The 23,156-nt window shown below is 58.0% G+C and overlaps 1 protein-coding gene across 1 annotated transcript in view; it reads left to right on the plus strand.

Moving 5' to 3' along the window:
- The window catches only part of KY (kyphoscoliosis peptidase), a 35,544-nt gene extending 17,444 nt beyond the window's left edge, over positions 1-18,100 (plus strand). Inside the window, exons 5-10 of the mRNA XM_055127624.1 lie at positions 1,392-1,474; positions 4,266-4,374; positions 5,592-5,709; positions 11,330-11,518; positions 12,309-12,499; positions 14,409-18,100. Of these exons, the coding sequence (XP_054983599.1) occupies positions 1,392-1,474; positions 4,266-4,374; positions 5,592-5,709; positions 11,330-11,518; positions 12,309-12,499; positions 14,409-15,304 (1,586 nt within the window). The 3' untranslated portion in view covers positions 15,305-18,100. The remainder of the gene's footprint in view (positions 1-1,391; positions 1,475-4,265; positions 4,375-5,591; positions 5,710-11,329; positions 11,519-12,308; positions 12,500-14,408) is intronic.
- The last annotated feature ends 5,056 nt before the right edge of the window (positions 18,101-23,156 follow it).

The following is a 23,156-nucleotide window of genomic DNA, read 5'->3' on the forward strand; positions in this document are numbered from 1 at the left end:
TTTTGGAGAGCTCCCCACTAGCACTCAGAAGGCCTGGGGGCCCCTCAGTCAGCTGGGCTGGCAGCGGAGTGCCAGGGCCTGAGGATATGCTGATGTGTTGCAACTGCAGTCTCAGCCATCACCCAGAATCCCCGGGCAGCGCTCCGGCGGGGCAGCAGCTGTACCCAGGATGCTCAGGGGACCACGTGGTGCCAGGGATGGGACCAGGTTGGCAGCATGCAAGGCCAGCACCTCCACCCCTAGACCACCTCTCTGGCCCCTCATTCTGGGCATTGTTAACGTTCAGACATCGTGAGGGGGAAGGAAAGAGAGGGGAGCGCCGGGCAGGCCTTCCCGCGCCTGCTTCGCAGACCTGCTGGGCAGAGACTTGGCTGCTGCGTCTACTTCCTGTCGGCTCGGATCCCCTGAGGAGCCTCATCAGAGAACAGAGGGGGCCAGGTCCCATGGAGGGGGACCACTGAGAAGTGGGGTGCTCTGCGGCGGGTGCCTCCGGAGGGAACCCCGGGGGAAGGGGCTGAGAGACTACACAGCAGAGCAATGATCTAAGTGATGGGGGGCAGGACCCCCCAGGAATGAGCCGTGGCAGTGCAGTTTTCAGGAAGTACCATTGGGGGTTCGGGAGTGCAGAGTAGGGGGCAAGGATTGGGGAAGGCCAGGAAGTTACTCTCGTCCTGGAAGAGGGACAGAAAATGGAGACAAGAGATGCCAGGTGCTGGGTGTGGCCGGCGGGGGTGCCCAGCCTGCCCAGCCCAGGAGCTGCCCTGTCCTTCCTGGGCCTCCCAGTGCAGGTTTGGGTCAGTGCTAAGTGCTCTGGGCTGCTGGGCTGTCAGGTGGGGGGCTCCACCCCAGGACCCTCTGTCATGAGCCCACAGCAGGGAGAGGTTTCCCTAGGCAGCCTCCCTCAGGGCTCTGTGGTCTGTCTGGGCATAGTTAGGGTGCTTCTGGGGGGCAGAGAGGGAGTCCGTCTCTGTAGGCCACCCTACAACCCTGACCTCGACAGTGCCACCTCTGGACTGGGTGCCTGGCTGGCAGCATTGCCGGGATGCCCCTGCCCCACAGAGCCGACTCTGCAGAGAGGTGACGGCACGGAAAGGCAGAGCCCTCACCCCCTCCCCCATTTGGGGGGACTTCTGAGACCGCTGAGGTGCAACTGGTCTCCTGGCCCCCTGGGGTCTGCCAATAGACTGAGAACTAGAAGGGCTGCCAGAGTTCCCCAATCAATGTGCCCAAAGAACGCGGCCGGGCACCCTCAGATCCAAAACTCTCACACTTCGGGATCAAACCGAAGGTGGGGGTCACAGTTCCCCCCACACACACACAGTGCCCCCCCTGCCAAGGGACAGCAGGCTGGGCCCAGGTCTTTGCTGCTGACCACATCTCCCTGCTTCCAGCCTACCCCTGGGATCGGTCCAGCCTGAAATCCCTGACGCTGGACCTGCAGCAGTTTGAGAAACTGGACGCCTACGCGTCCCAGGTGAGTGAGCCGCCCGCTGAGGCCCGGGAGAGAGCATGGCGGGGGGCGGGGGGGTGCCGTGTGAGCGGGGCACCACTGAAGGAGGCAGCACCCGCTTTCACCACGAAGATTCATGATGCTCCAAGCTGCTTTTCTAGAAACAGCCCGACCCTGTTTCATCTTGAGAACCCCTGCAAAAGACCTAATTTGTTCCCTTGTGTGTGTGTGTGATTAATACAGATATAACCTATAGAACACAATTTGCCATTTTAATCATCTTTAAGTGTATAGTTCATTGGTATAATTATATCCGCAGCATTGTACAAGCATCTGCTGACAAAATGTTTTCAGCCCCACAAATAGAAACTCCGCCCCCATTAAACCCTAATTCCCCACCCACTCCCCAGCTCCTTGTGACCTTTGACCTATGCGCTGTCTAGTATGTTGCCCAGTCTAGATATTTCACCTGTTGTGCATCCTTTCATCTGTCTTTGTTTGTTTGGGGGCCACACCCAGCGGTGCTCAGGGCTGACTCTGGCTCTGCACTTAAGGACCACTCTTGGACGACTTCAAGGAGCATATGGGGTCGTGGGGTTTGAGTCCGGTTTGGTGGTGTGCAAGGCAAGTGCCCAATCTGCTGTACCGTCTCTCCAGCCCCGTGATGCGTGTCCTTTTGAATCTGGCTTTTTTGCACTCAGCGTCACGCTTTTAAGGTTCACTCTGTTGTAGGAGGTTTCCAAACTTGCTTCGGTAGGCGACATCCCACTCTCTGGATAACCCGAATTCTGTGGGTCTCTTTCTCCACGCTGGACTCCGGGTCGCGGCCTCCTTCTGGCTACTGGAAGGGAGGTGAAGGAACGTTGGCAAGCAAAGGTCCATCTGAGTACCTCCCTTCATTCTTGTAGGTGCTTTCCCAAGAGTGGGATTACTGGCTCGTGGAGTCATTCCAAGCTTAACTTTTGGAAGACCCGCCAAACTGCTTTCCACGGCAGCTGCACGCTCTCCCTCCCCGCGGCCATGGCGAGGGTTTCCACTCACATTCTGGCCAGCATTCACTGTTGCTCATCTCTGTAGTCAGCCTACAAGTGGGAAGAAACAGTTCGTTGTGGTTTGATTTCCCGGTGACTAACCAGGGTGTAGAGGCCCTCTTCAAGTGCTTATTGGCCACTACCTACCTTTGGGAAAACATCTGTGTGAACTCTTTGGCCATTTAAAAAGCCCCTTGCAGGCCGGAGCGATAGCACAGCGGGTAGGACGTTTGCCTTGCACGCAGCCGACTCGGGTTTGATCCCCGGCATCCCATATGGTCCCCCAAGCACTGCCAGGAGTAATTCCTGAGTGCAAAGCCAGGAGTAACCCCTGAGCATCGCTGGGTGTGACCCAAAAAGAAAAAAAAAAAAACCCTTGCTTGCCTTTTTTTCCCCAATTTTTCTGCGTTATTGCCTTTATTTGCTTTTATCTGTTAGTTTCTTTTATTAGAAGCCTTTCTTTGTGATTTTTTTTTGAGTCACCATGAGATACACAGTTACAAAGATGTTCGTGATAGGGTTTCAGCCATACACTGTTCCAGTCACACATTCCCCACCCCCAGTGACCCCAGTTTTCCTCCTCCCATCCCCCAGCCCCAGCCTATCTTTTATGGCAGACACTTTCCACCCCTCCCCCACTCTCTGCCTTTCTCCCCCTTCTCTCCTCCCCTACTCTCTCCCCCTCTCTCCATTGTTTGTCTCTTATTGCTGAATTGTAGGAGTTCTCTAGATATCTGGAGACTAAGACCCTATCACACCTGTGATTGTGATTATTTTTCTCCGCTCCTGTGAATTGTCTTTTTGTTCTCTTGAAGTCCTTTGATACACAGGGATTTTTTTTGTTTTAGGAACTACAATTAGCAATTAGTATCTCACTTGTACAGCTTCTGTTTTAGCATCGAGTTTTAAAATCCATCGCCCAGGGGGCTGGAGCGGTAGTACAGCAGGTAGGATGTTTGCCTGACACAAGCCGACCCGGGTTTGATCCCCAACATCCCATATGGGCCCCCAAGCACCACCAGGAGTGATTCCTGAGTTCAGAGCCGGGAGTAACCACTGAGCACTGTCGGATGTGGTCCTCCCCCAAAAAGCCATTGCCCAAACCAAGGTGATGAAATTTACTCCTGTATATTCTAAGAGTTTTTATTACTTAAGCTCTTAAACTTGGGCCATTGATCTTTGAGGAGTTCCCCTTTGAGTTGGATGAGCTCCAACTCCATTCTTTTGCAGTGATCATCTAACTGTCGAGAACTCTGTGGAAGAGACGCTTCCTTCCCTACTTAGACCGGCCCGAATATCAGGGTTTATTTCTGAGCTCCGTGCCACACTGTTTTCATTCCCATTGCTCTGCAGTAAGTTTTGAAATCAGGAAGTGTGTCCCTGCCGACCGTGTTTATTTGAAGCAGAGCTTCGCCTGTTCTGGGCCCCTTCCCCTACCCAGACGTGTCCGAGGCGTGTCCCTCCCACACTCAGTGGAAGGCGCTGCTGGGCTCTGACGAGGCTGTGCTACCTCTGTAGCTTGCTCTGGCTGGAGCAAGAAGCTGATGCAGCTGCCCAAGGCCACACCTGGCTCACCCCAAAACCTTCAGAGAGAAACAGGGTCTGTGGGCCAGTGGCTCAGTGGGCCAGCATGCCCATCTGGTCCAGGACCCCCAAACTGAGGTTGGCCTCAGCCTCACCAGGTCACTCTGGGCCCTTGTTCCCTCCTGCCTGGAGGAAGAGCAGCATGGGCTGCCATGGCAACACCCTGGTTCCCATGACGCAGCACGCCCCTCCCCTCCTAGGTGACCGTCAAGAGTGGCCTGAACGAACTGGTGAGTGACCTGCTCCAGGAGGCCCACAGTGACCTGGAGCGGGTTCGAGCCATCTGGATCTGGATCTGCCACCATATCGGTAGGCCCCCGGTGGCACTCCCCTGACCACGCATTTGTGTGGGGTTGCGAGGGCAGGTCAGGGAGCAGATCCCCAGGGCGGGGCAGAGCGACATAGACTAATGGGAGGGGGGACAACCAGGGTGTCAGGCTGAGACCCCACCACCCCTGCCATAGCTGCAGCCCCCCCCACCCCAGCTGCGGCTTCTTCAGTCCTGGTAAGCTCAGCCCACCCGATGAGAGCCCAGGACAGGAGGGCACCTCCCAGAGGGCACACCCTGCCTGTCACCGCTCCTTGGAAAGCACATGTTTCGGTTGTTGTTTGTCTTCGAAGGTTGACCTTTTTATTTAGTGTTCTGGGAAACTGTTGGGTTACTTCTTACAAAGAAACTAAAGAAATTCAAAATTCACAACATAACGAAGCAGGAAATAGTCCTATAATTGAAAATACACGGGGCAGGCCTTCAGGGGCGGGAGGCAAGGGTCGAGTTTAACAGTGTGGGGAAGGCATTTGCCTTGCACCCAGCTGACCTGGGTTCGATTTCTGACTCTACATATGGGTCCCTGAGCTCACCAGGAGTGATCCTTGAGCACAGAGCCGGGAGTAAGCCCTGAGCACTGCCAGGTGTGGCCCACCCCTCCAGAAACAAGTCAGTGCCAAAGGTTGCTGGTACCAGTGCCACGAAGGGCGGGCACCCTCCTCCCACCCACCCCCAGGGTGCTCCCCCAGCTTTCAGGGAGGAGAGTCAGAAAGAGGCCCTGGCAGCCTCCACCGTCAGACTCTTTCTTACTGAGCTGCCTCTTACTGCGCCCCCTACTGGTCAGCGTGAGACCTGCAGGGACAGGAGAGCAGCCTCTCCTGCAGAGGTCTCTGCAGAGGGGGATATGGAAGGATGTGGACAGAGCCTGCCGCCCCTCCCCACCTGCACCCCTTCCGGGCCCTGTCTGGGCCCCACTCATCTCCTGCCAGAAAGGTGAGCTGCTGTGGCAGGTCGTGCTCCTGCCCTGACCACCTGCCCCGGGAGGTGACAGATCCCAGGTCTCTCTGGCCGGGCCCACCCGCCTCTGGCCCAGGCAGCCTGGTCCCACCCGGGTGACCCAGGTCAGTGGAAACCAGCGCATGGTACCGATAGCAAAGTGGAGGGCGGGGTACGATGGGGACACTGTCCACCCCCCCCACACACACACACACGCTATTTCTGCACCCGCCTCCCCATAACCTCTCCCTCTGCCCTGCAGAGTACGACATCGAGGCTGCGCAGGACAAGAACTGCCAGGTCTTCAAGCCCACCGAGATCCTGCGGACCCAGAAGGCCAACTGTGACGGCTATTCCGGGCTCTTCGAGAAAATGTGCAGGTACAGAGGGGGCCCCCGGCACGCCCCCGCAGAGACCCGTCACCCCTCCCCTCACCCCGAGGTGCCATGCCCCCTTGCCCACGCGCCAGCCTGAGTCCGCAGCTCTGCCCTGGAAGCCGAGTGAGTCCCGAAAAGGTCAAGTCTTCCCTTTTTAACGCCGGCGTAATTGACTTTGCACCATCTGCGCGCTTTGCGATGCATTAACATAATGGCAGATGAATGCACGGAGATAATTGGGTTATAAAAGGGCCTTTTCCACCTTCTCCCGGCTCTGAGCAGCTGAAGGTTAGCGGAACACCAGGTCAGGGACGAGGGCTGCTTGCTCTCTGGGGGATTGCATGGGGGTCCCTCCCCCAAGGGGAACAAAAAAAAAAAAACCAGGCCCCCAAAGGACTTGTCAGCTGTAGAAGCTGCGTAACTGGGCGCAGCCCCTGGGCCCCGCCGCGGGTCTGGGGAAAGCGTTTCCCGACAGCTGCACCTGAGCAAGCGGGCCTGGGACGGTGGCAGGAACCATTAGTGTCTGGGGACACCATTGCTGGGTCCAGGTGGGCTGGAGTGAGGCTCGAGCTCGGGGTGTGGGGGGAGTGCAGACCCCCACAGTCTGCTGGGCCTCCTCGGAGAGCACACAGCCAGCCCCGAGCCACCCCAGCAGACAGCCGCCCCTCTCTGCCTCCCACCCTCCACCCAGGCAGACCCACCCGAGCCTCAGGGTTCCCCACGCGCCTGCTCTTCCCCTGTGCCTCCTCCCAGGGCACCCCCAGACATTAGGAGGCACCAACGGCAGTCCCGTGCCCCCACTCATACTCCTTCTGCCACATCCCCCCACTGCATGTCCCTGTGTCCTTGGACCCCTCAGACTCAGAGCCTGGCTCCAGTGTCCAGCCCCCCTGCCTCGACATCTGTCAGTCAAGCCAGGCCCTGACCCCGCCTTCCTGCCGCCCCCCCACACATACCCAGGACAGCCCGCCACCCCTCTCTCCCTGAGACTTGGCCACACCTGCTTCCGCCTTAATTTGAACTTGTATTTTATCCCTTTGGAAATTTAAAACAAAACACTACCGGATAATGAAAGACGATTTATAAAAAGCACAAAAGTCAATAGAAGACCGGTAATGTCCTGAGCCCCAACCCTTGGGCACAGCTCGGGCCTCTGTCCCAAGCCTGAGTGCTCTCTGGGCCATGAGCCCCGCGCCCTGCTCCCTGCGGCAGGTCCTCCAGGATCCCGCCTGTGGGCCTGACTCACCTTCCCACGCTGGACCACTCACCCGTCTGCTCTCAGTTCTGCCGGTGCCTTTCCAGCCCTGTCTGTTTCCATCTTACTCTGCGCCCTAAAGGCCCCCGGAGTGTCTCGGTCACAGAGTAGATCCTTCATCCCGTGGAGCTTCCCCAGATCCAGAGCCAGGATCCCCCATGTGCCCGTCTCCAGGCTCACAGTCCTGTGGCTGGTTGGCTCCCTCGGGCTGTTTGCTCCCTGACCTCTGGGAGCCTCTGTTTCCCCACCTGCACACTGGGACTCTATCTGGCACCTGAGTCTGCTCACATCACTTTGGTGGGTTGGTTTCATTGATTTTTTTTTTTTTTTTTTTTTTTTTTTTTTTGCTTTTTGGGTCACATCTGGTGATGCACAGGGGTTATTCCTGGCTCATGCAACTCGGAAATTACTCCTGGTGGTGCTCAGGGAACCATATGGGATGCTGAGAATCGAACCTGGGTTGGCCGCATGCAAGGCAAATGCCCTACCCCCTGGGCTATCGCTCCAGCCCCTGGTTTGATTTTTAACCTTCTTTCTTTGTTGAGAGCTGGAGGTTTTGTCCTATTGGTCTTTCCTACAAACCCTCTCAGACTCAGGAAATTGTCACCTACCTGGGGAGTGTGACTGTCCACGCCAGCCTGGCTGATTGCTAACGGCGGAGACGAGAGCTGGCCCCAGAGGGTCCTGACAGCACCTCCGTGTTTCCGCCTGTCTTAGAGTCGGGCTCTTAGCTGATTGCTGTCGCGTGCAGGACCGGCCCCCTTGGCGGCTCTCTGGGCCATGAGCCCAGCACTCTGGGCTCCACACACATGCCAGCAGCCCCCGAATGTCTCTTAAAGATCAGTGACCTCATTCGTGCCTCGCCCAGCTGTAAGCAACTCGGGAGGTTCTGCGCACGCGCTAGCCGAGTCCCTTCCTGCCCAGGGCCTGTGCTTCTGTCACTACCTGTTTGTGGAGCTGGTGGTCTCTGTGTAAGAGCCGTCCCCAAACGGCCATCATCCCTCCTGCCGGCTCATCCGCCTCCCTCCTGAGCTGCCGGCTTGATGAAGGGGGGGACTCCGACAACTGAGCAGCGTCATTCATGTGCTCCCCGTCGCTCTAGGTGACTTTTTTCTGTTGTTAGCGCTAATGCCAGGGTTCCAGCTCTCTGTCCTCCCTCGTCCACCCGGCAAGCATGCCAGCCTGTTCTTTTCTGCCTGCATTGTCCACGGCAAGATGAACTCGGCTTCACTTCCCTGCAAGGAGCTGAGCCTGACTCCCCCTCTCCCAACCCTGCATCAGCACCACCCCCCTGCATTACCTGCCTGCCCCATCTCCGCTCCAGCCACACCAGCCCAAGGAGTTCTGGGAGCTTGTTACCAGCCTGTGGCTTGACGCTTCGGGGCTGTCTCCATCACTGTCACCCTGTTACCTCCAACTTCCCGCTCTCACAGAGCAGAGCAGTGACAGGCTTCCAAAGGCCGAGGCGTGACTGCCTAGGTCAGCCCAACGCGGATGCGTTAGCCTGCCTCCTCAGAGCGGGGACTCCACTGCCCTCCTCCCGCTGATGGACGGTGACATGGACCCTGGGCGGCAGTAAGGCTCCATGCACTGCCCCAAGACTGCTCTGGCCCTCGTGTGTCCCTGGCTGAGGCAGTTTCTTCCTCACCTGTTGGAGAGAGCGTCCCTGAGGGCTCCGGGGGCGCGTCGCTGGGATCAGAAGTACTGGGCTCCACCAAAGGGCATGTCAGACGAAAGGGAAGAGAGCAGAGAGGCGAATATGAAGATTCCACCGATGTGGACCGAGGGTGAGGAAGGCTTAGCCCTGACTGTAGGTGTGCAGAAGGCACAGGTGTCCCGTTAGGCGGGACCCTAACACGGCGGGTCAGGTGCTTGCCTACACGCAGCCAACCGGAAGGTAAAACCACAAATCAAAGCTCCCTGGTGCCTCTATGTTGCCTCCCTGTGAGGACTGGAGAAAGCAGGAAGGTCTCTCGCCCCTCCCCCTTCTTCAGCTCTCCCAGATTCCGCCAATACAGTGCTCCTTCCCACTGGTTGCTTGTCACTGGCATTTAAGTGACACTTAGATCCCAACTATGAGCACGTCCAGGAGAGCCGGGGAGCTTATATGGGGAGTAGTGTGCATTTGTCTTGCTTAATATAAACGTGTGGTTTTCTACTTCATAGCCTTCATGTGTGAAATGCATCCTGCCCCTTAGCCATCACCTGGTGTAGCCGGCCAGCACGGAGCCTGGCCCGCCCTGGCCCCTCGAGGACAGGAAGTGGCCCTGCCCGTACCTAGAACCACTAGTTCCACGACTGTGCGGGAACTGGGACGTCGTTGCCAGTGGTGCTCTGTGTTCCGTCCAATCCCTCTTGCACGTTTGTGCCGGAATAAAACCTCCTCACACCCGCAGAGCGTGGCTTAGGGGCACAGCCGGAACCTTTCATCTTTCTCCGCCCCAGGCATTGCCCACTGCCCTCTGGGCTTCTCCTCGCCTGTCGGGAGAGTCTGAATGCCAGCTTCCCCGTTGCCCGGGAGGTGCCTGGCAAAATCACACAGGAGGGAACTCCAGGGGTGGGATTGGCCCTTGCTCTCCACACACCACAAACACCTGGCCCCTGATCTCCCTGCCCAGCCCCCTCAGCTCCTGGGGGCCGTCACTCCTGCTCCTCATCTGGTCCTCAAATCCCCCACGCCCCGGGGGCACTGTCCTCCCAGGAGGATGACCAGCAGCGCCCACTCCGTTTCACTCTGCCTGGAGCCGGGAGCCCATCCCTGCACACCCTGCTCCTTCCCTTCCGCCCAGCAGGCGCCCATCTCCCCGCCCCCCTCCCCAGCCACTTCCTGCAAAACAGTTGCTCTCTACCCCTCCCTCCCCCACCACCCCTACTATGGCTGCTGTGGGCTGCTCTGGCCAGAAGGGAAATGGGCTCATCCAAACATGATTGTAAGTCGAGTTTGTGGATTTTAAAAAGTTTCATTTTCGGTGTACACAAGTGATGCTGGGAGCTACTCCCAATTCAGTGCTCACACACACACACAAGGAGTGTACACACACATAAGCACATGTACGAGCACACATAGGAATGCTCAGGCACACACATGGAGTTGTGCATGCACATATATGCACACACATACAGCATGTGCATATACAAGGATGCACATGTACACACACACATACAGGGATGTATACACACATACACACAGACAGAGATGTCCACTCACACACATGATTTCACATGTCATATGCACACAGGGATGGACGTGCACAGGTGCTCATGCAGGGATGTGCATATGGAGGCACACATGCATTCACACACATACAGGCACCGCATGTTTCATAGCTTCTTGTCAGCTAACAGGGAGGCTGTATGAGGAACCTGTAAGAGAAACGCTTGTATTGGATATGAAGACTCCATGACGGGCTTTCGCCGTTGGCTTCCAGGCAGTGTTCCAGCATCCCCCCACCCACAGCCTGCCTCCGACACACACAGAGTTTTGGTTTTGTTTTGTTTTGTTTTGTTATTTGTCTACTGGGGGGCCACACCCAGAAGTGCTCAGGGCTGACTCCTGGCTCTGCGCTCAGGAGTCATGCCTGGCGGGACACAGGGGACCATGTGTGGCGTGGTGTGGGGGGTGGGGGTAAGGCAGCACCCGCCCGCTGCTGTGGCGCCAGCCCAGGGTTCGGGCCCGGCTGTCATCGTCTGGACACCCTGCTTCCTGTTGCTGACTCTGCCTTCGCCGTGTAGCCGAACCCCCTACCCCCATGACTTCCAGCCCCAATCCCAACTGTGACCTCTTGTCCATCCTTCCTCCTCTCCTTCTCTTTCCTTCTTTGTCCTTCTCATTCCTACAAAAGGCTCCTTCTCTCCACTCGCTGTGTGCGGGGCCGCTGCTGCAGTGACCCCCATATCCCTGCTCGACCCCCGTCCCTCTCTGCTGGCTGAGCGCCCCCCCCCCGACCGGGAGCACTTCAGTGCCCCTCCGGATCTAGGGATCACTGTCAAAAGGGCCCTCTCCCCGAAGAGCCTGTGGGGGGGCCTTGGGGAGGGCCTGTCCCCAGCAGAGAAGTGCAGGTGCAGGAAGGGTCAGTGGCTCTGGGGACGTGCCAGGGACAGAGCCCAGGAGACACAGCAGGAGCCCCGTGAGGCACACAGGAAAGCTGCCTGGGGCGTAGGGGGGCCCTTGGGCTGGGCCTGACCAGCGCAGCCACCAACCGCGGAGAGAGTCCTTTGGAGAGTGATTCCGTGCCAGGCGTCAGACCACAGGGCCCCCAGCCAGCCGGGGTCCCCGTGCCATGCTGGGGCTGCAGCAGAGGGACTGGCTGAGCAGGGGTCGGGGTCCGGCCCCCGCACGAGCCCCTCTGAGAGCCCGCCTGCCCGCAGGGTCGCGGGAGTGCAGTGCCTCACGGTGCCCGGCTATTCCAAGGGCTTCGGCTACCAGATGGGCCAGAGCTTCTCGGGGGAGTTCGACCACGCCTGGAACGCCGTGTTCCTGGACGGCCGCTGGCACCTGCTGGACAGCACCTGGGGCAGCGGCCTGGTGGACGCCGCCACCTCCAAGTTCACTTTCCTGTGAGTGCGCATCTCCCCTCTAAGGGCCTGCAGAAGTGGGGGCCCCCGGGTGGAAGGAGGCCATGGGTGAACAAGGATTGGAGGAGGGCCCTGGGGAACCCCTCACCCCTGGCAGGGACCGAGCCCAGACCCTCAAGGGCCTCCAGCAGATCCTAGAGGCCGCAGGTGTGCGCATGCACATGTCTGTGTGCGTACACGAGCATGCGCACTCCAGGGAGCATTCCCTCTGGCCCCGTCTTTCAGCCCCACTGGTTGTATTGCCGTGTGGGAGGCCCAGTTTGGCCCCCCTGCTCCCCTATACACTGAGCTCCATCTGCTCTGGCCTGAGGGCAGCCCACGGTGTCTGGGACAAAGGGGCCACATTTGGGCGGGGAGCCTGGAGGGTGCTGGCCTCTGGGTCATGTTGCCCCCAACCCTGGCCTTAACCTGAGACGGGCCCTCGTCCCGGGCGCTGAAGCCTGCAGCAGCCGGGGTTCCAGGAAGGAGAACTCTGCCTGCTTTTGAGTCCCCACAACCCCGCTCCTAGGGGCAAACAGGAGGCGGGCTCAGACCCCACACACAGGCCCCCACCCCTGTGCTCTGTCAGCTGCCCTCCCCCGACCAGAGGAGTGTCTGTCACTCACCTGAGCCGCCCCCAGCGCCTTGGGGAGCAGCTCCTGCCTGCGGTGGGTGGGGGCCCGGCTTCCCCCTGGCAGAGCAACTCGGGGGCCGGAGAGGGTGGAGAGGACGCTGCTGCTTCCCTCCGGGAGCCCCCGGGGTGTCGGCGCCCGCTCACGGCCTCCCGCTGCAGGTACAACGAGTTCTACTTCCTCACCCACCCGGCGCTCTTCATCGAGGACCACTTCCCCGACAACAAGAACTGGCAGCTGCTCAAGCCCCCGCAGTCGCTGCACCAGTTTGAAAACAACATGTACCACAAGAGCGAGTTCTACAACAAGGGGCTGCTCAGCGCCCGCCCGGATGTCCCGGTGATCAGAACAGGTAGTGCCCGTGTACTCGGTGCCCCGCCGGGCGCATGTTCCGCCCATGCACTCCGTGCCCCACCAGGCGCGCGCTCGGCCCGTGCACGAGGAGCCCCAAGAGGCGCGCGCCGAGGAGCCCCAAGAGGCGCGCACTCGGCCCGTGCACTCGGTACCCCACCAGGCGCGCGCTCGACCCATGCACAAGGAGCCCTACCAGGTGCGCGCTCCTCCCATCCAGTCGGTGTCCCACCAGGCGCGCTCCCTAGTGGCAGGATGTGCCGGAGGTCACACTGCCGGCAATCAGAGGAATCCGCCCTGGTTCCCTACCCACCCCTGCCAGACCTTGCTCAGCCCTGCTTGTGGCCTGTGGGTCCCAGTTGGGAGGACACAGCCTCGGCCCTGCTGGCCCCAACCTCTCAGGGACCCCATAGTTGGCTGTGTTCATGCAGACCCAGAAGGGTCTAGAGTGGGGGGTGTACGGGGGAGGGGCAGTTGGACCACTTATAGAGTCCGGTGCCCGGGACACCAGGTGACATGCTTAGGGTCATGGCCCCGGGACACCAGGTGACATGCTTAGGGTCATGGCCTCAGGTTTTGTCCCGGTAGGCACAGCTCTGCCTTCAAGGGGAAGCACCCCCAATCTGGGGCCGCCTCAGAGGGTGCAGGCTGTCCCGCCCGTGCCCTCACCCCAAGGCAGGACCCAGCCTTGTCCCTGCGGCTGCGTGGCAGGACGGCAGCTGAACTGTCCTATAAGGGTGTAGCTGACCTTCCCTCCCACCTTCCACGCTCCCAGGCCCCTGGCTGCTGGGAGACGCAGGCGGACGGAGGGTCAGTGTCCACCGCGCTCACGGCCAGGGCTTGCTTGCTGCTGACTTGCCTCAACAAAGGTTTCCTAACAGGTGGTAATTTCATGGCGCTCAGAGCACCCACAGCACCCAGAACCCTCAGCACCCACACAGCCCTCAGCACAGAGAGCCCTCAGCACCCACACAGCCCCTGGCACCCACACAGCCCTCAGCACCCACACAGCTCTCAGCACCCACACAGCCCTCAGCACCCACACAGCCCCTGGCACCCACACAGCCCTCAGCACCCACACAGCTCTCAGCACCCACACAGCCCTCAGCCCACAGAGCCCTCAGCACCCACACAGCCCTCAGCCCACAGAGCCCTCAGCACCCACACAGCCCTCAGCACCCACACAGCCCTCAGCCCACAGAGCCCTCAGCACCCACACAGCCCCTGGCACCCACAGAGCCCTCAGCACCCACATAGCCCTCAGCACCCACACAGCCCTCAGCCCACAGAGCCCTCAGCACCCACACAGCCCTCAGCACCCACACAGCCCCTGGCACCACACAGCCCTCAGCACCCACACAGCCCTCAGCACCCACACAGCCCTCAGCACCCACACAGCCCTCAGCCCACAGAGCCCTCAGCACCCACACAGCCCCTGGCACCCACAGAGCCCTCAGCACCCACACAGCCCTCAGCACCCACACAGCCTCAGCACCCACACAGCCCTCAGCACCCAGATAGCCCTCAGCACCCACACAGCCCCTGGCACCCAGAGCCCTCAGCACCCACACAGCCCTGAGCACCCACACGGCCCTGAGCACCCACACAGCCCTCAGCACCCACACAGCCCTCAGCACCCACAGAGCCCTCAGCACCCACACAGCCCCTGGCACCCACACAGCCCTCAGCACCCACAGAGCCCTCAGCACCCACAGAGCCCCTGGCACCCACAGAGCCCTCAGCCCACAGGGCCCTCAGCACCCGCAGAGCCCTCAACTCACAAGCCAAAGGCGAATTGCATGGGGGTCCCACACCTCTCGCTGTGAAGAGGGAGGGGGCAGCAGAGAGCAGCTGGTCAGCATCTGGCCCTGCCTCCCCGCACCTCCACGAGCCCGGCTCTGTGTCCACAGTGAACGGGAAGGCCACGATCACCGTGGAGAGCTGCGCGCCCACGCCCTTCATGTTCATGCTCAACGGCAAGCAGGAGCACGGGCTGCTGAGCCTGCGCAAGAACGGGATGAAGCTGGACGTGTACCCCCCCACCATGGGCACGCACAAGCTGCAGATCTTCGCCAAGGGCCGCACCGACGTGTACAGCTCGGTGCTCGAGTACACGCTGCAGTGCAACTACGTGGACGCGGGTGTGCGGCTGCCGGCCGAGCTGCACCAGCCCGTGGGCCCCAGCTGGCTGTCGGAGCAGCTGGGCATCGCCAAGCCCTCGCACCGCGACCCCGTCATCCACACGCGCGACGGCCGCTGCGCCGTCAGCTTCGGCGTGGACGAGGGCCTCAGCGTGCTGGCGTCCCTGCACGGCGACAACGGGCCGGGCACGGAGGAGACGCAGCGGCGCTACATCTTCCAGCTGCGGCGCGAGCAGCGCACCGAGCTCCGCGTGCAGCTGCCGCACGCCGGCAAGTTCGCGCTCAAGATCTTCGTCAAGAAGCGGCAGGACGCGGGCAACTACGCGTTCGTCCTCAACTACCTCGTGTGCTGCAGCAACAGCAAGGTCAGCTGGCCCGTGTTCCCCGAGAGCTTCGGCAACTGGGGCCCCGGCAACGAGCTGCTGGAGCCGCTGTCCGGCGTGCTCCCAGCCAACCGCCACGTGCCCTTCAAACTGAAGCTGCACGGGGTGGCCAAGGCCCTGGTGAAGGGGCAGGACACGTGGCCCCTGACCCTGAACAGCGACGGCTACTGGGAGGGCAGCTACAGCACGGCCGGGTGCCAGGAGGTGTACGTGATGGTGCTGGAGAACGCCAACCACAGCTTCTACTCCTACATCCTCAAGTACCAGGTGGGCGCCCAGTGACGGGCGCCCCGGCCCCGCCTCGCTCCCCCTGCTCGGCGCCCCGCAAGGCTTTCCTCCAGCCGGCCGGTGGCCCAGGGGACAGGGGCAAAGGCCCTTCGGGAAGAAAAAGGTGCTATGTAAACCCGCGGTATTGTGAACGCGGCCCTGACGGTGCCCTTTCTCGTCTCAGAGCTTCGTTGTCAAGGGTCCAGGGGGAAACTGGCTGGACGCGGTGTCCTGGAGAGGGGGCAGGAGCCCGGGAGCCCCTCCATGAGTGTGTCTATGCTTCTCCCTGACTCCTGGGCGCCAGGAGGGGGATGCCACTGCCTCAAGCCCTGGGCCTCGGGATCCTGCCACTTCCTGCCCCCCCCCCAGCCCCCCACGGGGGGCTGAGCGGCAGCTGCTGCCTGTTCTCCTCGGGCCTCCTAGGAGGGGCGTGAGGAGGGCCTGGCACCTGAGTCTGAAGGAGTCAGACCCCAACAGTGCCCATCAGCGGGGGGAGGGGGGAGACGGCGCCTCCCACAGGGAGCCCCAAGGGGCCTTCTCCAGTCGGGGGGAGTGCAGGAGCCTCTCATAAGGGCCTCGGGCATCAAGGTCACAGTTGGGGGTGTCCACCTGCCAGGAAGCAGCTACCCAGAGCCCCACACGGCAGTTCAGAAGGCCCCTTGTGCCAGCAGCCCCTCCCCCAGTGGTTCCCAGGCCCTGTCCCCATGGCCCCCCGGGCACACTGACTGAGGATGGTCCCAGTGGGGGTTGGCAGAGAAGCCCCCTAGCACCGCAGCACCACCCAGCAGGACCCAGGCATGACTCCTGGCTCGCCCGTCCTCCAGCTCTCAGCTGTCCCCAGAGCCTCCTCATGCCACCTCACCTTGGTGCCACCAAGGCCCCAGCAGCAGCCCCCAGACCCAGCCTGGCACTTCAGCCCTCTGTCCCTTGAGGTTCCTCGGGGGCCTGGATCTCGTCCCCCTGACCCAGTACCCACTCTCCAGTCCCTAGGGGCACCGTGTTGTTCACCCCTGACAGATGCACAGAGGCCCCCCCGGGCTGCCACACAGGGGAATGGGCAGAGTTTGCACCCCGGGAACAGCTTTTGCTCACACCCTTGACTGCAGGGACTGTGCACCATCAAAACACTAAGCGCTTTTGGTGTTTAAAAACTTACCCATGGGGGGCTGGAGCAATAGCACAGTGGGTAGGGCATTTGCCTTGCACGCGGCCGACCCGGGTTCGATTCCCAGCATCCCATATGGTCCCCTGAGCACTCAGGGGTGATTCCTGAGTGCAGAGTCAGGAGTGACCCCTGTGAATCGCCGAGTGTGACCCCCCCCAAAAAAAATAAAAGCAAAAAGAAAAAAAGTCACCCATGGGCCCAGCGCAGAGATGCGGCCGTTTCTGAGGGACCCAGCCCTGTAGGCGATGCAGTTCATGCACACGCGCTGTGGTGTGTAGGGGGTGCGCGGCCAGGGACCCCTCGGCTCCCGCAGCCCCCTGGCCCCACACTGCTAACCAGCACCCTTAGGAAAGACAACTGGGGGACACAGAAAACCACCTGCGTCTCTTGTCGTGAAGTAAAAATACACGAAATGTAATGCAGTCCTCCTGAATCCTCACACACATGCTGCTGGGTTGGAAACTCGAGGTTGCTTTTGGAAACCAGCAACTCAAAACCCTCATCTTTGTTTCCTGGGCAGGGACCCCGGCGGCTGGAGGCAGGGCACGGGCGCCGCCTGCTGGCCAAGTGCGGCGTTTCCGCGCTGCCAACCTTCCAGGGCTGAGTCTGTCTCCAGGGCTTTTTTTTTTTTTTATAAGCTGAATTCGAGACGCTTCCTGAGATGTTTATGTTAAAAGTCACTGGGTGCTTTCTCATGGCTTCTCGGCGCTTTCTCGTGTGAACTTGGGGCCCATATTTGTCACGCACCAGCTGTGAGGTGGGCTTGCAGGGCTGCCGCTGGATGGGACTGGGGAGTGTTTGGCCAGAAATTGTGCTTGAACAGAAGCAAGGAGTAGGGCTGGGCGGGACCGCGCTGACCGCTCTGTCAGGGACACGTGATGGAACGTGGTGGAGTTTAAGGACTTTATCTGAAGAACGATAGCACAGCGGGTAGGACACTTACCTTGCACGCAGCCGACCCGGGTTCGAGTCTTCCATCCCTCTCGGAGATACCGAGAGTATCCCGCCCACACAGCAGAGCCTGGCAAGCTACCCATGGCATATTCGATATGCCAAAAACAGTAACAAGTCTCACAATGGAGACATTACTGGTGCCCGCTCGAGCAAATGGATGAGCAACAGGATGACAGTGACAGTGACAGTAATCTGAGGATGGCAGTGGTGAGGCCACAGGCAGGAGGTGCAGGAAAAGGGGGAGGATGGGGAACTCTGGGGGGTGGAGAGGCCAGGGCAGGCCGCCGGGCACTTAACCTCTTTCTAGCTCCTTCTGTAAGGCCCCTGCACAGCTGGACACCATCGCCAATCTGACGGCGGCGGCCCTGTGAGTTCCCCACACATGCCCAGGACATCCCCAGCCAGCCTGCTGGACTCTGGGGACGTGGATAGCCCAAGGCATCAGCTGGACGTCAAGAACAAGGGTCAGCAGGAGACGCCTCGCCAAGAGAGCCTGTGAAGTTCTCTCCTCTAAAGACTTGAGGAGGGGGACGGTATCCCCAGAGGTCTAGGATTTGGGGGGGGGGCGCACAGTCTTTCCAAACCAGCGAGTTCCTGACACGCAGCCAACGGGCTGCAGCTGAAGCAACTGGACAGTGTGGCTCTGGGCCAGACCCGCTTTCATGGGGACAGGGCTGGGGACGGTCCTGAGGGGGCCAACCCTTCACTGTGTGTGCTGAGGTGTGTGGGCGGGGGGGCTGCGCCGTGCTCCCCTCACCTTGTTGCTCTTGTTGTTTTCCAATAAAATTTATATTCATTTTTATCCAACAATGTAATTATCGATCAGTTCTTATCACTGTGCTCACAAGGGGAAGGGGGGAAAAAAATCACACAACAACAACTGGAAAAACGGCTTTCATGTTCAAAGAGAGCCCTCGGAAAAAATCAATGTCCCGCCATGGGGCCGTGACGGCGAGATGCAGAAGGGGTGTCAGGCAAAGCGCTGGCTCACATTAAAGGAAACGTAATTAGGTTCGCTCCAGCCCATCTCTGCTCACTTGCCTTTGAAGAACATGAAGGCAGTGTGTCTTTCACTGAATCTTGTTTAACTTGAAATTTTTAAAGTTAATCCTAGCTTCTTTTTAATGGGAGGGGGAAAAAATATCAAAGATGCCTCTAGTCTACTTTTCCTATTGTTATGAATGTACTTAATACACATTAGTTGATGGTCAAATACATGCAGAAAATTTCCAGTAGTTTCCCTAAGGAGTTTAATTCCCAACTTATATACTAAAGGGGGGGAGGGAGAGGGAATAAAGATCCAGGCCCCTTGGGGGGAAGCCAAGGGAGACAGGGAGACCATCTTCAGAGCTCAAGTTTGAAGGACAGGAAGGTCTTGAGTGTCTGGCTTCATCGAGCCCTTCCTGTGGGATCCGGACCCTGAGATTCAGCCTGATTCCTCCCAGGGCAGCTCTCCCAGGGGACCTCGTCTTAGCAGCAGACTCAGGGAAGTTAAATCAAAGTCTACCGCTTCCATTATTGGCAACAGTCAGAACACGGCAGACCGAGATAGAGAAGGGCCCACTAGGACAACATTAGTCGGAAACGGTCACTGTGGACAAGAACTAAGTGTTGAAAGTAGATACAAGGATATACATGAAAACCTTTCAGCATCTGTATTGAAAACCATAAGGCCGAAAATGAGAGAGACAGAGAGAGAGAGAGAGAGAGAGAGAGACAGAGACAGGGACAGAGATGGAGACAGAGAGAAAGATATAAGAGAGGTGCCTGCTGTGGAGGCAGGCTGGGGTGGGGGATGATGGTTTGGGGGGATTGGGAGGGAAACTGGGGACATTGGCACTGGGAAATTACACTGCTGGAGGGATGGGTGTTGGAGCATTTGTATGACTGAAACCCAATCATGAACAGCTTTATAATGCTCTATCTCATGGAGATTCATCAATTTGTTCATTGATTTGCTCGAGCGGGCACCAGTAATGTCTCCATTGTGAGACTTGTTGTTACTGTCTTTGGCATATCCAATACGCCACGGGTAGCTTCCCAGGCTCTACCATGTGGGCGGGATACTCTCGGTAGCTTGCCGGGCTCTCCAAGAGGGATGGAGGAATCGAACCCGGGTTGGCCGCATGCAAGGCAAATGCCCTACCCGCTGTGCTATCATTCCAGTTCCAGTTCACTTCTTGGCCTTTTGGTTAAGATCATGAAGATTCATTTTTTTAAAATTTAAGTAATTAATTCTATAGAAAAAGAAAAGAACATGCCAGACCAGGCTGGGCTGGTGACCTCTCAGGTCCTCCTGAGTTGGGGGAGTCTGTGATGCTGTATCTCCCAGTATCTCCCAGACGGCTGCTGGCAGGCGGTCAGCCTGAGCTCGTCAGCTGTGAAGTATCAAGGGACCACGCTGTGCTCAGAGCTGTCCCTACAGCCCCCAGGACTATAGACTGGCACCTCTCCTGCCTGGAGCAAGGGAACCCAGCCAGCCATGTGAGGGTGTAACCCTGACATGAGGCTTCCTCACTGTCACTGGACAAGCGGAACTCATGGAAAGGAAATCTCGGCCAGCAACACAGGGGCCACTGTGGGACCGTCCTTAGGCATTTGAAGTCACTAAGGAGCCAAGTGGCTCCAGGTCCTGCCATGCCCCTGACACAACAAACTGCTCCCTTCCCAGCCACCTCAGCCCGGTGCACGGCGGGGTCACACACTCCTTCATTCTCCTCCTCCAGGGCCGGTGACTCGCCCCTGAAGTGCTCGCCCATGTCGGCGCCACTCTGGGCTGTCCCGGGCACGTGGCCGTCATCTCTCAGCCACTCTGTCCTGCAGGTGCAGCCCGGGACTCTTGGCTGTGGAGTTCCAGGTGGGAACGAAGCCTTGTTTCTTCCCAAAGAGGCGCTCTGTGTCCCGGGAAGGCGCCAGCGGAGCTGGTGAAAGACTGACCGACCTGAGCAGTGGTCTGGAGGGAAAGCAGGAAGATGTTCTGTCTCCCCGTTTCTGGACTCTGGAGAGGCACAATGCCGAGGGGCTCTGACATGGGGTCAGACTCCACGGGGGATGGCTCTGTCCGCCAGGACTATCTGGGCCTGGGGGAGGGGACAGGTGGAGCCTGCCCTGTTGCCTCTAGCGAGTCCAGCGGTCACTGTCTCTCTGGCGCCCCAGGAATCAGCGCCGTGCTCCTGGTTGCGCTGTGCTGTCGGCTGGGTTCTAAGAGGGGTGCGCTCTGGGCGTGCAACCAGTGCTGGAGAGGAAGACTCGGAAGGCGAAGGGGGAGCAGCGTCAGGCAGAGAGAAGCTCAGACGGGGGGGCTGAGGCTTTGCAGCCCAGCAGGAGAGTCCCGAGTTGGGCAGAAACCGCTCTGCTCACCACTGGGGCCAGCGTACCAGGTCTGCTTGGGACGAGCCTCAGTCCAACAAGCAAGAAATTTTGTTGTCGTTCCAGCCACCTGCGTGAGAAACCAGACACACTGAAAACCTGCGGTTTCTTAGATCAGCGAGAGAAGTGGGATCAGACCCAAGTCTGGCTCCCATGGTTGGAGGGACTGAGGGGCCAATGCAGAGACCGGCAGTGCAGCATGAGAAAGGAGAAGCCCACGCGTGCCAGCCGGCCAGAGAACCTGAAGCACAGCTAAGGATTGCCAGGGGCTCGTGGAACATTGCTAGCGGCGTGGAACAAGATCTGTCACATTCTGGACCATTAAAATACACCTTGATTGATTTAGAGGACGAGAAATCATCTACGGCCTTCTCTAGTTTAATGGAAGTGAACTAGAGATTGATAGAAAGACAGGTGGGAAAACCTCAACATACTTTAGATGAAGCCACACACTCCTCAATATCAAAGAAGAACTCTCATGAGAAAAAATGTTAAGTATTTTTAGGTAAATGAAAATTAAAACGGCAACTTGATGTGGGATGCAGTGAGAGTGAGTAGCGTTTACAGGGAAATGTATTGCATTGAATGCACACATTCGAGAAAAAGGAAAATCAACAGTATAAGCCTCCATCTTCAGAAAAAAGAGCAAACTGAATCAAATTTCAAGATTTAAGATAAATAAAAATCAAAGCATAAATGAAATTGAAAACGTGAACTTGATGGGAACAAAATAAACAAAACTAAAAACTGGTTCATTGAAAAGAGGAATACAACCAATAACTCTCTAGCCAAACTCTCATCATCATCATCATCATCCCATTGATCGTCGAATTTCTTGAGCTGTCTCAGTAACGTCTCCATTCGTCCTAGCCCTGAGATTATAGAAGCCTCTCTTTACTCGTCCTTCCCAACCATGCTGCATTGAAGGCTCTTTCAGGGTCAGGAGAATGAGACCCAGCTTGTTACTGTTACCAGTAACAAGCCAAACTCTCTCTCTATATATATATATTTTTTAAAAAAGGACACAAATTGGTAATATCAGAAATGAAAGAGTGGACATCCCGCCATAGCCAAAATATAGAAGCAACCCACATGTCAAATGACAGATGAACGGATAAAGAAGTGGTGGCATAGAGATATAATGAAACACTGTGCGGCTATAAGAAAAGATGAAATCTTCCCAGTCATTGCAAAATAGATGGAACTGGAGCACATTATATTAGGTTAAAAAAGTCAGAAGAAGAAGAACAAATACCAGATGATCTGCTCATCTGTGGTATGGAGAGAAACAAACAAACAAACAAAAAATTCAATCGTACCTAGCAATGATAGGCCCTTGGCCTTGGATCACAGAAATGAGATTATAAGCAGTGAAATAAGGGAAGGAAAAAAAGAGGAAGGAAGGAAGGAAGGAGGAAGGAAGGAAGGAAGGAAGGAAGGAAGGAAGGAAGGAAGGAAGGAAGGAAGGAAGGAAGGAAGGAAGGAAGGAAGGAAGGAAGGAAGGAAGGAAGGGAGGGAGGGAGGGAGGGAGGGAGGGAGGAGAGAAGGAGGGAGGAAGGAATAAATGATCCCTTGCACTTATGTGATCCATAATTTTCTTAAGTAAATGTCAATTTGTCCCATTCAAAAGAAATATTTCATCACTGGATTTACTTAATGGCTGTTGATCCAAGACTGTAACCTGTAGTCTTTTGACTCGAACTCTAACCGCCTGAAGAGTCATTTTCATGTTCTTCCCAGCTAAGGAGAAGCCTGCGCCAGCAGGCCGCCTTTGGCTCCGTGGGGAAATGTGTTTACAAGAGAGACTCTTCCCCGTCGGGAGTGCCCTGCTCTGAACAGGAAGAATCAGGCCAACCGATCAATGGAACTGGAAAGAATCAGGCCAACCGATCGATGGGAGGAGTGTCCATCTCAGGGGACCCAGTCCCCTCAGCCTGGGCCAGCATCGCGTGGTTTCCGTGTGGAGGCAGGTACGGCTGACTGGCTCTGTGACACAAGGAATCAGCCATCATTTCACCCCAGCTGTGGGGGACCTGGGAGAGGCAGGCAGAGCCGAGGGGGGCCAAGGGCAAGTGGACCGCATGATTCATTGAAGTACAGTTATTCAGAGTGGGGGTGGGGGTGGAGAAGCCCCCCTCCAAACAAAGAATGAGCGTAGAGGAAAACGAGGAGCATTTCTCATCTAAACGGAAACGCCCGTGGAGCTGTTAGATTGCCCAGTGAACAAGCGGCTGACCGGTACATGCATTTGCACAGATGTCAACACCTTCGGGCTCTGAAAATGAGCATTTTACTATATACTGAAAAGAATTCAGTGTAGCTAGGATGCAAGCCATTGGCTTCCGGCTCCCAGACCGCCTTCCCGAGGTGCGGCGCTGT

This window comes from Sorex araneus, chromosome 2, assembly GCF_027595985.1.
Source record: "Sorex araneus isolate mSorAra2 chromosome 2, mSorAra2.pri, whole genome shotgun sequence".
Classification (NCBI taxonomy): Eukaryota; Metazoa; Chordata; class Mammalia; order Eulipotyphla; family Soricidae; genus Sorex; species Sorex araneus.